The sequence below is a fragment of the Chelmon rostratus genome, chromosome 20 (assembly GCF_017976325.1).
Source record: "Chelmon rostratus isolate fCheRos1 chromosome 20, fCheRos1.pri, whole genome shotgun sequence".
Classification (NCBI taxonomy): domain Eukaryota; kingdom Metazoa; phylum Chordata; class Actinopteri; order Chaetodontiformes; family Chaetodontidae; genus Chelmon; species Chelmon rostratus.
In genome coordinates this window covers 5700870-5715172 of record NC_055677.1, presented here as the reverse complement: position 1 = coordinate 5715172, position 14303 = coordinate 5700870, and the positions used below count along the sequence as shown (strand labels likewise).

General features: G+C 42.6%; 1 protein-coding gene across 5 annotated transcripts in view; it reads left to right on the top strand.

Annotated features, from left to right (window-relative positions):
• The window catches only part of abi1a (abl-interactor 1a), a 47361-nt gene that overhangs the window by 30599 nt on the left and 2459 nt on the right, over window positions 1-14303 (top strand). The window contains exons 4-9 of one of the 5 annotated variants that reach the window (XM_041961293.1): window positions 1181-1284; window positions 1854-2006; window positions 7761-7861; window positions 8928-9032; window positions 11623-11886; window positions 13526-13612. In XM_041961293.1, coding sequence (XP_041817227.1) covers window positions 1181-1284; window positions 1854-2006; window positions 7761-7861; window positions 8928-9032; window positions 11623-11886; window positions 13526-13612 — 814 coding nt within the window. The remainder of the gene's footprint in view (window positions 1-1180; window positions 1285-1853; window positions 2007-7760; window positions 7862-8927; window positions 9033-11622; window positions 11887-13525; window positions 13613-14303) is intronic. The other 4 variants (XM_041961295.1, XM_041961294.1, XM_041961296.1 and 1 more) reach the window with 4 other exon arrangements.

The window sequence follows — 14303 nt, the reverse complement described above, 5'->3', positions numbered from 1 at the left end:
CGCTGCCAGTAATGTGATAATCTGAAATTATTTTGAGTCTAAACCTGTATATTTGCAAAAAAAATTAATTTAATGACCACAGATGCTCATTTGACTTATTTGTGTGGCAGCTTTTTCATGTAGAAAGGTACACTCTTCAGCCTCAGACACCCTGTTAACATATGACTTGTGCACAATAGCTCTGCCATCAGATCCCTGCAGTTTCCTTCCAGTCTGACTGTGGCACTGGGTGTGGTGCTGTAGGTCTAAGTAGAGAGAGCAACAGCCAGGAGCCACAGTGTTTTCCCTGGGTAGCATGACTTGTATCTGCTGAACTGGCCAGGTCAGGCTAAATGTTTACTCAGTGTAAATACAACGAAGAGTCATTTTTCTCCTGCTCGCCTGTACGTGGACATCTATTGATCCGTTTAGACATGGCCATTTTGACATGCACTCTTTCTGTGTCTCTCTTCTGTTTTTTTTCCCCTTCACCCACATAAGTGGCTAAAAGCCAAGGTAAGTCTGGTTTGTCACATGACCCCTTTTACTAGAGTCTATTATTGATAGATTCGTCCAACTCCCTTGTACAGCAAACCCCAATACATGTGATTCTTGTTGTCAGTTCCCATGTTATCCCCATTAACTGTCTGTACTGTAGTCCTCTTAGCCTAGAACACAGTCTGCAGCTCTGTAACATCCTCGTCAATTTGTCAGCTGTCATTTACTTTACATGTCGTGTAGTTGTCAATAAATGTTCTGTAGTTTATTTAAATCCTTATAGGCTTCCCAGATGAAGCATATACTGTATATATATGAAGTTTATTAAAAGAGTATTTCTCTATTATGTGGAATTCGCAACTAGATTCAGTTATTCAGTTTTTTAGTCAAAGTATGTGTTTAACACACAAGTGTTTTGCAAGAAGCCTTATTGAAACTAACCCAGCGTTTTCTAACCTGCAATCAGCAGCAAACACCCTGTGGCTGAGCTAAACACGAGCTGGGTTGGTGTCACATAACCTTTCAGATATTATTAACTCACATATATGTGTATATATATATACAGTACATGTAAGTTGCTGAAGAGTCATCTGGGCAGCCTCTAACTTTTGATTTTTGTCACACAAGCAGTAATCACCCACACTCTCTGAAGTAATTTGTTTGTTAAACAAGCGTCTTTGGGGTTTTTTTCTTCCAACCACAGCAACATGGAAACAATCAGTCAATCAGAGGAGGAACGCTATCGAGGACCAATCCGCCGACGCAGAAGCCACCGAGCCCTCCCATGTCAGGGCGCGGCACGCTCGGGTAAGATTTCCAGTCCAGTCGGCCCGAGAGGAATCCTCTAATTATCAAACACAGAATGTAACAAACAAAAAAAACAGATCTCTTGCGGGTGCAATTAAAGAAATGCAGTTAAAGTACATGTCACATTTACTTTTTTTTTCTTATTTTGAAGGGGGGGTGTTTTTACTTTGTTATTTAAAATAAATAGATGAGGTGAAGAGTAAGATGGCACTCCCATCTGAACTAACAAGATGCCCCAGGACATGGTTTATGTGGTGGGTGGGTGGTTGTGATGGCTGTGTTTTGTGGTTTTGGCTCACATTCACACATGGATCCAAGTAAAGAAAAGTCTGGGGACTTTTATCTGTTAGTGTAGCGTAGCTCCCACAGACCTGATGAGCGTTGTCATCGTGTGAAGCGCTGCAGCAGTCGGCGACACTAATCACATATTAATTCTAAAAGTAAACTTCCAGCCCGTCGCGCACAGCAGCCAGCTGGGTAAACTGATAGTAGGATTTGCACAGTCATGATCATTGTCGTCCTTGATTTATCCTTCTTTGCCTTTCATTTTGCACCTTTGGCTGCCGCAGACGCAACACGCCCTTCAAGACCCTGGAGCCAGTGAAGCCGCCGACGGTGCCCAACGACTACATGACCAGCCCCGCCCGGCTAGGCAGCCAGCACGGGCAGCAGCACAGCCCCGGACGCACGGCGTCGCTCAACCAGAGGCAACGCACACACAGGTAGATACGAAGAGAGGAGGCACAGTCTGATACTAGGCACAAACTATTGCTGATCAACAAGTTATTAACAGGCGATTCTGATAAGTGATTCATCTTTGACGTCATTTGTCAGGTTCCAGTTTCTCAGATGTGAGGATTTACTGCTTTCCTCTTTCATATCGCTATAAATTGAATATTTTTGGGTTTTGACTCAAAGGGTTTTGTTGCGTAAGACAAACAAACATTTACAAGGTGCCATCATGGGCTTTACGAGCTTTGATGTACAGTCATTTACTGCTATTTTCATACATGAACAAAGACAAGACAAGACCAAAAAAATAAGCAAGAAATTAATCAAAAAGGAAAAGCATTACTTGCAAGGCCAATGAGACACGATGGCGTATGCTCATATTTCTTTGCTCTTTGTATGAGAATGTGAACACATATAACTGTGATACTTCTACTACGAGATCAACACTAACACGCACAGCGACTCAAGTCAAGGCAGGTTTGTTAATATCACTTGAAACTCTCCAAAAAAAGTCAAAGTTAGAATAAACAAACCCAAAAACCTGCAGGACAAGCAACAGAGGATGAATCCTTTTCCCAAACAGACATACAGTAGGTGCAGCAAGTACAGAGTATTGGGAAGGAGTGGTTGTAGAATTTACAGTACACCTCCAAGAACTGCAAGGTGCTAGTAGCAGAATCATGATACACTAATGGGGAGTTCATGTGGAAGCAAAATGTAGCATACAAACACTTTTAAGTAGCAACTTTAAATATAGGAAGTTAAATAAGTCAAACTGGCAATAGACGTGTTTTTGCTTAAACATATCTTAATGAAGTAAATGTTGATTATGCAACGTAATGGCTTTAGAATAAAGACACCAGCAGAGGTTAGATTGGTTCCCTAAAAGCCTCACTTTCACTATGCACTTCTGTCTGCCACCGGGTGTAATCTCCCAGCAAAATGAAGACAGACTGGTGATGCGGTCCCGCTGGCACCATTTCTATCTGCCTTCACGTCTCCATTATAGACTAAATTAATGAATGAACTCACGCTTTTTCTGCTAATGTTTGCTTCGCTTCTAAAACTGACATTTTCACTTTATCTCTTTGAGGTGAAAAGTTGTCTGTTTCCTACTTGAAAGCAAAGTATAAGAGTAGGAAGATAATGTCGAGTTAAAAATGGCCTCATAATATCAAACTGATAGCAGCCATTTGTTGCCCCCCTGCTGATATGGTTTGAGTTTAAGATAAAAACTTCATGGATAAAAGTCTCTGAAATCTGCAACCGAATTGTTAATCAGCTTTGCACAGCTTTTAGTGGAGAGCGATGCATGTACTTTTTTCCTATTTTTACACATCGACATGAGTGGAACTAGTGGTCCTGCTGCACCTCTAAACTGAACACTAGATGTGCACTCAGTGTTTCAGTAATGTGAGAAAAGCATCTCTCTAAAAAAAACACTGGTCCCCCTTCACGCCAGGTAGTTCTAATCTCTTCATTCAGTTCAGCAGCTCCGAGCACTTTCGCACCTCTTCCTCCTCCCGCTGCACTAAATCCAGCATTTGTCTGACAAGGCTTGGAGTGTTTCTTACTGTAGCCTGAATCACTCCCATATTAATATCTGTAAAAGCCTCTGATATAAAGTGCTGTTTCAAAACACCCCTAAGTCAACTGCAGCGTGGAAACCCTTGAACATAGCTCTCAAGGTTTGTTACCCAGAAACCTCCACGCGGAGAAAGCCTGAGACGACGCTTTCATCAAATTTGAGTTACGAGTGAGTGAAGTCCCCTCATTAGCTAAAAAGCCTGTTATGCTGACTGTGATGCTCATAAATATTACATATCATTTTATTTTTCCCTCCCCTCGCCCCAGCTTCTCATGTATGCTGCTCGTTCACACAGAAGTTCCCCAGAGCTTCTTCTACTTTAACAATTAAGACCGAACTCCAGGTCAAATGCTTGAAGGCTGTGGAGCAACAGCAAAGCACATGCAGATGTTCGGCATCACCGTCGCAGATCTGCGGCTTAAAGCCACCCTCGTGTCCCTTTAACAACCTGACGCTGCCCTCAGAGTCGGGCTGCACCCACCCTGCTTCAGCCGATATTGCTGTGGCATCACTATTTGATTACAGGGGCTTGAAGTCGGCTGTGCTTATTCAGCTCGTCAGTCAATGCCATCCTCAACTGAGGTTTGAATTCAATATCAGCGTCTGCTGTATGTTCCCTGTTATTATCTGATATATTTCTGGGGAAATATTGGTCATCTGCAGGTAGAAAATGTGCTTATTACAGTCACTGTACTATCCCGGTGATAAAATTTGATTACCAGGACTCCTGCTTCTATTCTAACAAGCAGGAGATGCATTTTAGATGAGTGTGACTCTGTGGGTGAAACATCAAAATGCAATAAATAATTAGAGAAAAAAAGTAGATAATTGTGTGTAACTTCGTCACATCATGTCAGAGTATTTGACTAATGTTTTTTTAAAACGCGTTTTAAAATTGTTCCAGCTGCTCCTCCTCAAGAACCATCAGCCTTCCTCAGCTGCTGTCTACTCTTCACTGCTTCATTCTTTCTTCATTTTAAACCTGATTAAAAGTAATTATGGTCTCCCTGGAGGCTAAACGGCTGAAGCATGAACTACAGCGTCCCCCGTTTCGTGTCCAGCAGGAGACCTTTGCCACCTTTCCCCATTTATCTCCTTCAATTTCCTGTCATCTCTCTGCTGCAATCTCCCTTATAAAGGCATAAATCCCCCTCCCCCACCTGAAAACCATTTTAAACAAGTTTTCTGAAATTATTTATAAAATGAAACTGTAGTTCAAGCACAGTTGTGTCTTTTTATATTTTGCATTTGTTTGTTCAGAGCTTCCGTTTTATTTCCCTTTTGTTGTTATGGAGCTTTTGCATGTGGGACTGCTTTTTGTTTTTTTGGGAGGACTTAAAGTACTTAAACGAAGCTTTTCAAATGTGCAGCAGAGAAGCAGAACCGCAGAAGTTAAATATATTAGCTATAAATAAAGAGTTGTATATTTCTAGTTATATGTCACCATGGAGACATGCATTAGCTTCCGGTTTACCTGCCTGCTCATCACCCTCACATATTTTAATGCCCAAATAAACATCACACTGCTCCTTTTCAATCATCTTAATTGAGAACTATGCTATTTAACATCTGCAAGCTCAGTAATTTTTCTTTTCTTTTTTTTTTTTGCAAGATGGCTGAGCTATAAGTCTCAAATGGTCAGTCTCAGAATATTTTGCAATTAATTAAAATTGAATTTGGCCTAATTGACCTTTTCATATACCAATTCTTGGAGAAGAGCCCTGAGCTGAAATCACTTTGCATGCCATTATTATGCTAGATTACAACAACCCTCGTGTTCATATTCTGCTGTTTATGCGCTTCAGGTTATTTATGCACATCTGAAGCCTCAATAACAATCTTCATTCTTTTGTAAGCAAGAAGCTTTCAGTCTTTTTCATATTACATTATCCTCTGGGCTACTCTGTAAGTCTGTTTCTCCCGCTTATGCCGAGTCACATCACGTCACAATGCCTGAGCTCATACTTTTTGCATGTTGTTTTTTACTTTTTGTTCCTTTCACTGAGAACAGTGTCTTTTCCGTCATTTGCTCCAGGGATTTTATATCAGCTGTGAGCGAGTGAGCTGGAACTTTTTTTTTTTTTTTTTTTTTTTTTAGCCTAGCTGATTTATAATCAAGTCACAGTGTTGAGTAGAGGCTGAATGAGGAGGAAGGTGGAGCAGGAGGCATGGAGCTGAGTGCTTTTTTGTTTCCCAGCGAGTGTTTTGAAACAAAGAAGGACGAGAAAGGCAAAAGCTGGGGATGAGATAAATGGGTTAGCGAAGGAACGGGGAAGTTTTATACAGGGATTAGAACGGATGAATCCAGGACATGAAGATGGGGGAGTGAAGCACGGCGTTCACTTCAAAAGAGGGAATGACACAATATTGTTTAGCTTTTATCCCCACGGACTCTTAGCTCCCACTGCCGCCAGCATCCTTCAGAGGGGTAACCCCTGCTGGCTGTGCCTGGAGAGCCCCAGGGCTCGACTGACATGGATCAGAGGTGAAGAGGGGGATGATGGGGAAAAGGGGATAAAGAGATGTGGGGGGTGGTGAGAGCGAGCCGGGGTTCAGACGGATGGTCGGAGTGAGAGGAGACTGTGGGGTGAGGAGTGAAGGTAGACGAATGGGGAATCACTTTACAGGCGAGGAGGAGGAGGTCGAGGCATGGTTAGGGGTGAGAGGTAGGGACGAGGATCAGCTGAAAAGCAGCGATGAAAGAGGCAGATAAAAGGAGAGGTGGGGCGAGGGGCTGGAGCAGAAATGAGGATCAAGGCCAGCCTGAGAGAGAGGGGGTGAAAGCAGGAGGGGGAGGTTTAGTCGGTCGGGGCATTCATCTACGGCTCTTGGGGTCAAACAGAGTGAAACGGCGCTTATACAGGCCTCTGCCGAGCTGACACACATACTACATTCCCATGTCTTACGGGCACGGGCTGCGGCTGGGCGGCTTGACAGAATTAGAGGCGTGGATGGAGTGATGGCCAAGTTTAGCACGGAAACCGTCAAATAAGCGAAATAACTCTACTGTTTATATCAGAATATTATAATAACCTAAATATCTAAAATTATGATATTGATAGCATCAACTAATCTCTTATTTTTTGATTAAGTAAAAAAAAAAATCTCATAATAATTTCTCACAGCCCAAACTGACATCTTGATATTTTGTTGTCAAAGCAATAATAAAGAGCCCGAAAATATTAACTGTACAATGATATGAAACCTAAATTATGGTAATAAGTTAAATTAAGTCAATAAATTGACCATCATAACTAGCATGAAAAACGCACAACTTTCACCTATAAACACGCCTCATTTGCGTTTTTTGGATATTTTACATGTGACATATTCACATGATGTGGGCGTGTCATTCTCACATATATCACACATGAATTTGAAGACCTCACATTAAAACAGTTTAATTTATAAACAAATAGCAACATTTACATACAGACATGTGAAGTCACCTGTGAAACAGCTTTACAAATGTGATCAATTCACGAATCTGTTTTTGGACAATAAATATGGAAAACACATACTCACATGTGCCTTTTGAGTAAAGTTTTGTTTAGATCGACTAACATTTAATTGACTGTGTGAAGGTAGACGACTGTATCAGCGGTGTTTATATTGGCAGCCTCTGCATCTCTGGCTACAACACTGTTCTCATAAAGCTGTGATATCATGTCTTTGTTGCCTCTAGTTCATTCACTGAAAATACAGTATTGCTTGGCAGAGGTTCATATTGTGTACAACAAAGCTTTCAGCCATCTTTCTGAAGCCAAATCTAAGCAAAACTTGTTAGTATACTTAAGTGTATGATTGTATGAGCATCGCTGTAAATTAGTATAAATGTTCGGGGGCAATGAGAGGACCCGAAACCGCATAAAAAAAAAAAAAAAGAAATAAAAAGCATAGCTTTAAATTTTAACCATGGACTATATTCCATCAAATTATTGTACTCTGACTGAGTGATTCATTCCTTGCTGGGTGTGTCACTCTGCAGCTCAGTCCTATCAAGCAATAAACAGAATGAGAGTTGAAGAGGTGAAAATGTGGACAGAAAAATGCTTTAACTATATAACCATACTGTATGTCCGCTGTGCTACCTGTCCCGCTGTGCAGCTGAGCAGGTTGCCTCGAATAAAACCATGTCCTCTCTCTCCTCCCTCAGTGGAAGCAGCGGGGGTAGCAGCAGCAGGGAGAACAGCGGCAGCAGCGGTATTGGCATTCCCATCGCCGTGCCTACACCCTCCATCCCCAACTCTGGACCAGGTGAGCTTTGCCAGCAGCACGTCGTGCAGTGACTGCGGCTTTTAGTAACCAGTCAGCAGTGGCGGCTGGATTGTGCTCCACCAAACCTGCTTTACGGTGCTGCTAACCCAACGAAGAAGGATAAAAAAAGAACAGATATTTGTTATTTTTACTCCAAAAAAATCTGTTTTGCACTTGAAACTCTTAACAGTGGAAGTCTGTCCTGTTTGACCTGTGTTAAAAGAGATAACACTCTTTAAACATTGACAGACAATGACGAAATACAGGCTGCAGGCCTCAGTCTGTTTACTTTGTTGCATACATTAAACAGCAGACAGAGTGACTACTACATAACTCTACAAAGTATTACCTGTGATTCCAAAGTGCACGTCTGTGTATATTTGCAAAAAAAATGTAAATTTGGAGCAACAAACATAAGGAAACAAGTTTATGTCTTTAAGTATAATATACATGTGTAAACCAATAATAGGCCTTACTTGACAAGGTGTAAATGTTATGTACTATTTGCAGATAGTGAGACCACACTACATAAAGCCTATGTTTACCAGACAGGGATTATGGAGACCCATTGTGTTCTAAGCACAGCTGATTCTCTATCCTACTGTGTAAATAGGCCAAGCTGCGTTAGGCCTGCTGCTTTATAGTGGAACAGTAAGGCCCACACAACACCACGCACACGCTGCACATAGCACTGCACTACACCACACGCAAGCCTTAGATTCTACTGCGTTTAACTTTTGCAAGTGGTTTGAGCTGCAGAAGAAATATTTTAGGTTTGCGTAGCAGCTTTTTTACCTTGGTGCCAGGATCAGGCCGGCAGCTCGGAACTAACCGCAGCTCTCCCTGCAAGCCCGTCGCCATGGAAACACTCAATTCATACCACAAAGAAGTGTGTGCGAGTGTGTGCGGAGCAGCGCCGCGCCTTGACAAAGTCGAAGCTCTCCTCCGACCCCGAAGGGTTCTTGAGTGGAGTGATGTGTTGTTATGTAACAGCGGAGAGGTGCAGGAGGACAGACTCTGTTCTGCCTCTGCATTAAATGGTTTCTAATGTAAACACTCCTTTCAGTCCCGCCCATGTCCGCTCCCCCTCCTCCTCCTCCACCACCACCTCCACCACCCATGGCCGGGCTCGGCCCCCCTGCACCACCACCACCGCCGCCGCCGCCGTTAGGTGAGACTGCTCGACCTCCGAGGCCGCTCCTGACGCCTCTGATGGTGGATAATCAGCACATCTACTGTGATCCTCTCATGGTGTCGATGCATAAATAAGGGTGGTGTGTGTGTGTGGATAAGTGTCTTACAGTTTGTACATACTGCAAGCAAGAGCGGTTAAGTTTAACAGTTTAAAAAACGGGCTGTATATACATAGTTTTAGAATAAATTCACCTAAAAAGCTAATTTCTGGAGCTTTAGAGAACACAAAAGATTTGAGTATCCTAAATTTCTTCCTACAATTTGTCCTTTGTAGTCAGAACCGTGGCTCATTAAATGAGTGACATGTTAAACTTAGAGAATGACGTGCTGATGCCGATCCTCTTGCTTGCAGTGTGAGCTCACTATATGTGCTTCTGATCGGAGACACAACAGGTCAGTGTGAGAAAGTGTCCGGCTTTTTTCTGTTCAGCGCAGTGACATTTGTCTCAATGCTCAGTGGTGGTGGTGCTTCCTTATTCCTTCACCAATCTGCTGTGATTGGTTAAGAAGTCTCATGTCACCTAAGGCCTGGCTACAGTTAATTACTGTCATTAATCTGGCAACGTGTCCAAACCCGTTTGCTGTCAGCATTGTCAGAGCGAATGATAAATTTTACAACCGAAATTCAAGAATAAAAATGAAGGCCCTCAAGCTGAGATTCTGTATTCCATACAAAGATGTACATTTCACTTACCTTAAGGACTTTGAGACTTCTTTGGCACAGGTAAGTTACTGTTTCATTCAAATTCATTTACTGTTGTACCAGAAAAGTGATTTTGGTTAAAGCTGCATCAGGCAAAAATGTTCTGAATTATATCTGAACCCGTAACTGGAGCTGCGACGGGGAAGAACTGGCAGTTCAGATTTAGCTTAGCATAGTTGTAGCGTTAGCGTTTGCTAACTGAACATGTATGCATCACTTAATTAAAACAGGTTGCGCCACACAAATTAGTTTTTACAATCTTTGCTCCATGTTTTTACCCAGTAACAGTAAGATGTGATGCGTAGCTAACTGAACCAACTGACAGAGCTAATGTTAGCATGCTAATATATGACCTGTTCAGACTTTCGAGTAAAATCAGTAGTGGAATATGGTCGACATGTCTCAATTGGATTTACATACAAATCATAAAATTCTGAACATGGCTAATAAACATTTACAAGCATTGTGAGTTAAGTTTAGTATATTGTTTAACCCTCTGATAGTTATATTGTAATTTATGTTACATCTTGTGATGCCAGAGTGACTTCCTGTTTTAATTGCCTTTGATTGGACGGCATTTTCCGGCTTACACATTGTAAAATCTTCACTAGCTGAAACATTATTAGGTTTTAATGGTGCAACCTGTGCAGTTACTAAGAACTAATTTAACTAATATTTATTCATAGCTCAGTCCGGCTGTTAGTTATTGTTGCTGGTAGAAAATCTTTGTGCACATTAAGGGATAAATTGATGCCTGAAAAAGAACGAGCCAGCAGTCAGTTCTGTGACAGCGAGGCTCACCGCTGATGATATGATTTCTGGGTAATGAAGTTTTAAAACCTTCAAACAGCCATTTGAGAGCTGCAGACATTTAATTTTGCCTAACGTAGCTTTAATTTACATGAGGTATTGACTCTGAATCACTGAGTGTTACTGGCTTTGATTTACTGTCAGAGCTCTGCCGGGCTGAAAAGCATCCAGCTGTTTGATTCCTATCAACTACTGTATGTGTGTGTGTGTGTGTGCGTGCGCAGCGGCTGCTTGTATCTGATTGACTGCCATCTTGAGCACGATGATCATTTGAATACATGCACATTTTATCCTCTGAACATCAATGCGCACTTCCAGCTATAATTACCTCCGCCGGTGACAACATGGAGAAGTTTGTTTGCTCCTGTGTTCCTCTGAAGCTTTACTTCCTCTGGTTCCACCCATCCCTATCTGAGAGCAGGGCCTCTCCTTAGAGACTGTATGTTATCCAGAAATGTGAACAGGAAATACTCTCTTTAACCCCTTCTCTCCCTCTCAGACACACTGCATCTACTGTATAATGCTGTATATGCTGCTATTCAAAGAGATGATTCGATTCCTCTTACACATGAAGTCGTTGCGAATGCTCAGACATTTAAAATCCAAAAATGTGTGGAGAAGTCGTTTTCACTGGCAGCTCTGTTGAAACCTGAAGGATCAGGCTGTTCTGTTGCTGCTCTCTTGTCTTCGCTCACCGAATCTTTTCCTTTGCTACATTGCTAACAAACCCTGAGGTGCAGGATTTATTCGGATGACCTTTTGGGATTCTTGTGTTTCATTTTTACCCTCATGAAATATCTCTGTGCAGCTGTTCTTACCATTTTACTACCCTAGCTCTCCTGCTTCCTTTGATTGGCTACTGATTGTTTCAGGTGTGGGGCTCTAAACAGGTATTATATACTCACATTATCGTTTACAATCTCGCTGATTCATGTTTTGGGTTCTTCTTTTTCCCTCTTCCCCTTTCCGTCTCCTCTGTCTAACCCCCCCCTCCTTCCCTCTTTGGCCCTGCCCATCCTCCCTCTCTTCTTTCTCTTTCTTTGGGTGTTTCTAGTGGTGGCCCCTGGGCCTGGTCTGGGCCCCGCTCCAATGTCCCAGTTTGGAACCATCTCGCGGCAGATTTCGCGGCACAACCCCTCCAACTCCTCTGTCTCTATGGTTTCGGCCACGGGCACCTACCGCCGGGCGCCGTCGGTCACTTCCCAGTTCTCCTTGCAGCAGCAGCAACAACTACAGCAGCAGCAGCAGCAGCAGCAGCAGCAGCAACAACAACAGCCTCATATTAATGGAGGCACTCCTGGCTATGGCCAGAACTCAAGTAAGGCCCTTCTGTCTCCAGTCTCAGCCTGCTTTATAGATCCTGAACTGTCACTGAAGCACAAAGCGTCACATTTTTCCAAATCATGCACAGTCACACACTAAAGCAAGCTAACCTTTGTGGCCAAAGACCAAAATTTCGTATTTGCAAGTGAGTCACTGCTTTTGAAGGTCAAGCCTGAATTCTTGTCAGAATTATTGACTTTTTAAGTCTGAAAGTGCAGGTTGAGGCTTTTTATCTAGCTGTGGGATGTGTTTAGTATTGATGCAGAGTGTCTCGTCCTTGGGTTTTACAGCAGATTTGATGCAGACGATCAATGTCTGCTAACAATGCGTGGTCACAGTGTTAGGGCTCATGTAAAAGCACAATCAGAAGTTAACCTTTAAGTGTATTTCTCTGCACGTCATGTGCGTTTTGATACCTTTCAAACTTTACTAGCTATTGTCTAAAATTTAGACCTGGTTAACATGTGATCAGTGTCTGGATGATGACAATTGATCAAGGGGCCTTTGCATTTACAACTGTTATTCATTATCTTGATTCTGCATCAAAGATCAGATCTTGATATGCAGTCAGGCGGGGCGAGCTGACTTGTCAGGGAACATGGTGCTGCTGCTTCTACATGCAGCTTGAGGTGGCAGGAAGGAGCAGAGTTAGGCCAGAGCTGACCTTTCAACTTGCTTGATGGATTGCATGGGTCGCATTTACACCTGCTGAGTTCAGATCGCATTGCGAGCCAGAGCACCCCCAGATGTGGCCGATCGCATTCCGATCACAATGCGTTCAGCGTGTTTTGAACCTCACATTAACATGTTTTTTTTTTCCCCAGGCTATCCAAGGATAGATAGCATGTTAATGCCAGGTGTAAATTAGCTTCTCAGTGAGACATTCATCAGCCTAGGTGTACATCTACTGAAGCACTGGGCTTAATGTATTTTGCCACTGTTGATCCATGACCTCTGGATCTGGCAAAAGTCTGAAAAATGTAAAGAATTCAAAGTGCTCTGTTCATGGCTACAGCTGGTCTGATGGGAGCTCGCCTGGGGTTGGGGTTGAGGTTGATGGACATCCTAAGCAAACAACGCCCCCTTCTGGCCATTGGCGGTCTTTTTAGAGCAACGAGTAGGAACTGTGTGATTGACAGAAATCAGGCATAATCCAGCAGTTTATCCTCTGGCCTCAGTGATCCCCAGATACCATGTGAAATCTCATCACACTCACAGACGTCACTGAACTTTTCAGCGTTAGAACATTTGTGTCTGATGTGTGCTGCAGCTACGGACAGTTAAACCAAGTAATCTGTTCATTATTGCTTCGATTATTCATTTTCTCTTTACAATGTTAAAAATATTAAAAAATAATCTAATCTTGGTTATTTGTTTCTGTTAGCTGACAGGTTAATTAATTTGAAATTTAATTTAAGCATTTCAGCTCTGTCCCTGTTGCACATCACTCTGTCCTGTTCTGTTACAAGCTCACAATCCTTGCAGTGTTTGTATGTTCGGTCTCAGCGATGTTTGCTTGGGATTGGGGTGCATTCTTCACTGTCTTCTGTACACTCTTGGTGACTGATGGGCTTTCTTTTTTTTTCTGTTGCTCTCCTTCTCTGCCTTTCTTTCTTTCCTCTGCTGGCTTTCAGTGTCTATCGCTCCTCCTCCTCCCCCCATGCCCCAGCTGACTCCACAGATACCTCTGACTGGCTTTGTGGCCAGGATGCAGGAGAGCAGTAAGTGAAGAGGCTAAGAAATTCTTTCCTTCTTATCCGTGCCAACTATTCCCATTTCCAGAACCCCCAGCATGCATTGTTCTTGTTCATCCTCTCCCACCACTGTCTGTTGACAACAATTAATACCAACCTCTTGCAACAGCGAACCATCCGAGAGTGTCTCATTAGAGTCTCGTCATGGTTTATGTAACTTTTTAAGAAGCCTTATCTGTTGTGTGTAGACAGATTTATTTCTTCAGCTATGAAATCACATGAGACACAATTTTGTTGCCGTTTCTTAGTAGCATTAGGGGCTTATAACATTGCTGCTGGAATAATCCTTTTTTTTTTCAATACATGCAGTGGAAAAACAACTGCGAGATTGTAAAGGCCACCACCTACTACACCTACCTGATTTAGTGTCATGCAGGGGGTTTTATCACTGACTGAAGCTTGGTATTCATATGCTGAATGTTCTTGTAGCACTGCAGGGTTGAGCTGAGATGAATGATAATGTTTAGAGTGAAAAAGTGCCAAAGGTCCCTGCAAAACAGGACTGGAGATGAGAGGGCTCTTTGCTGCCCCCTGCTGGTCCAAAACCTGCATTCAGTCAAATATTATAGTTGAGCAAATGCACTTTATTTCTTGACAGGAAGCAGCTTTAGGTTTCTGTGATGGACATTTTCTTAAAAGCAATTATAGTGTTCAAAAA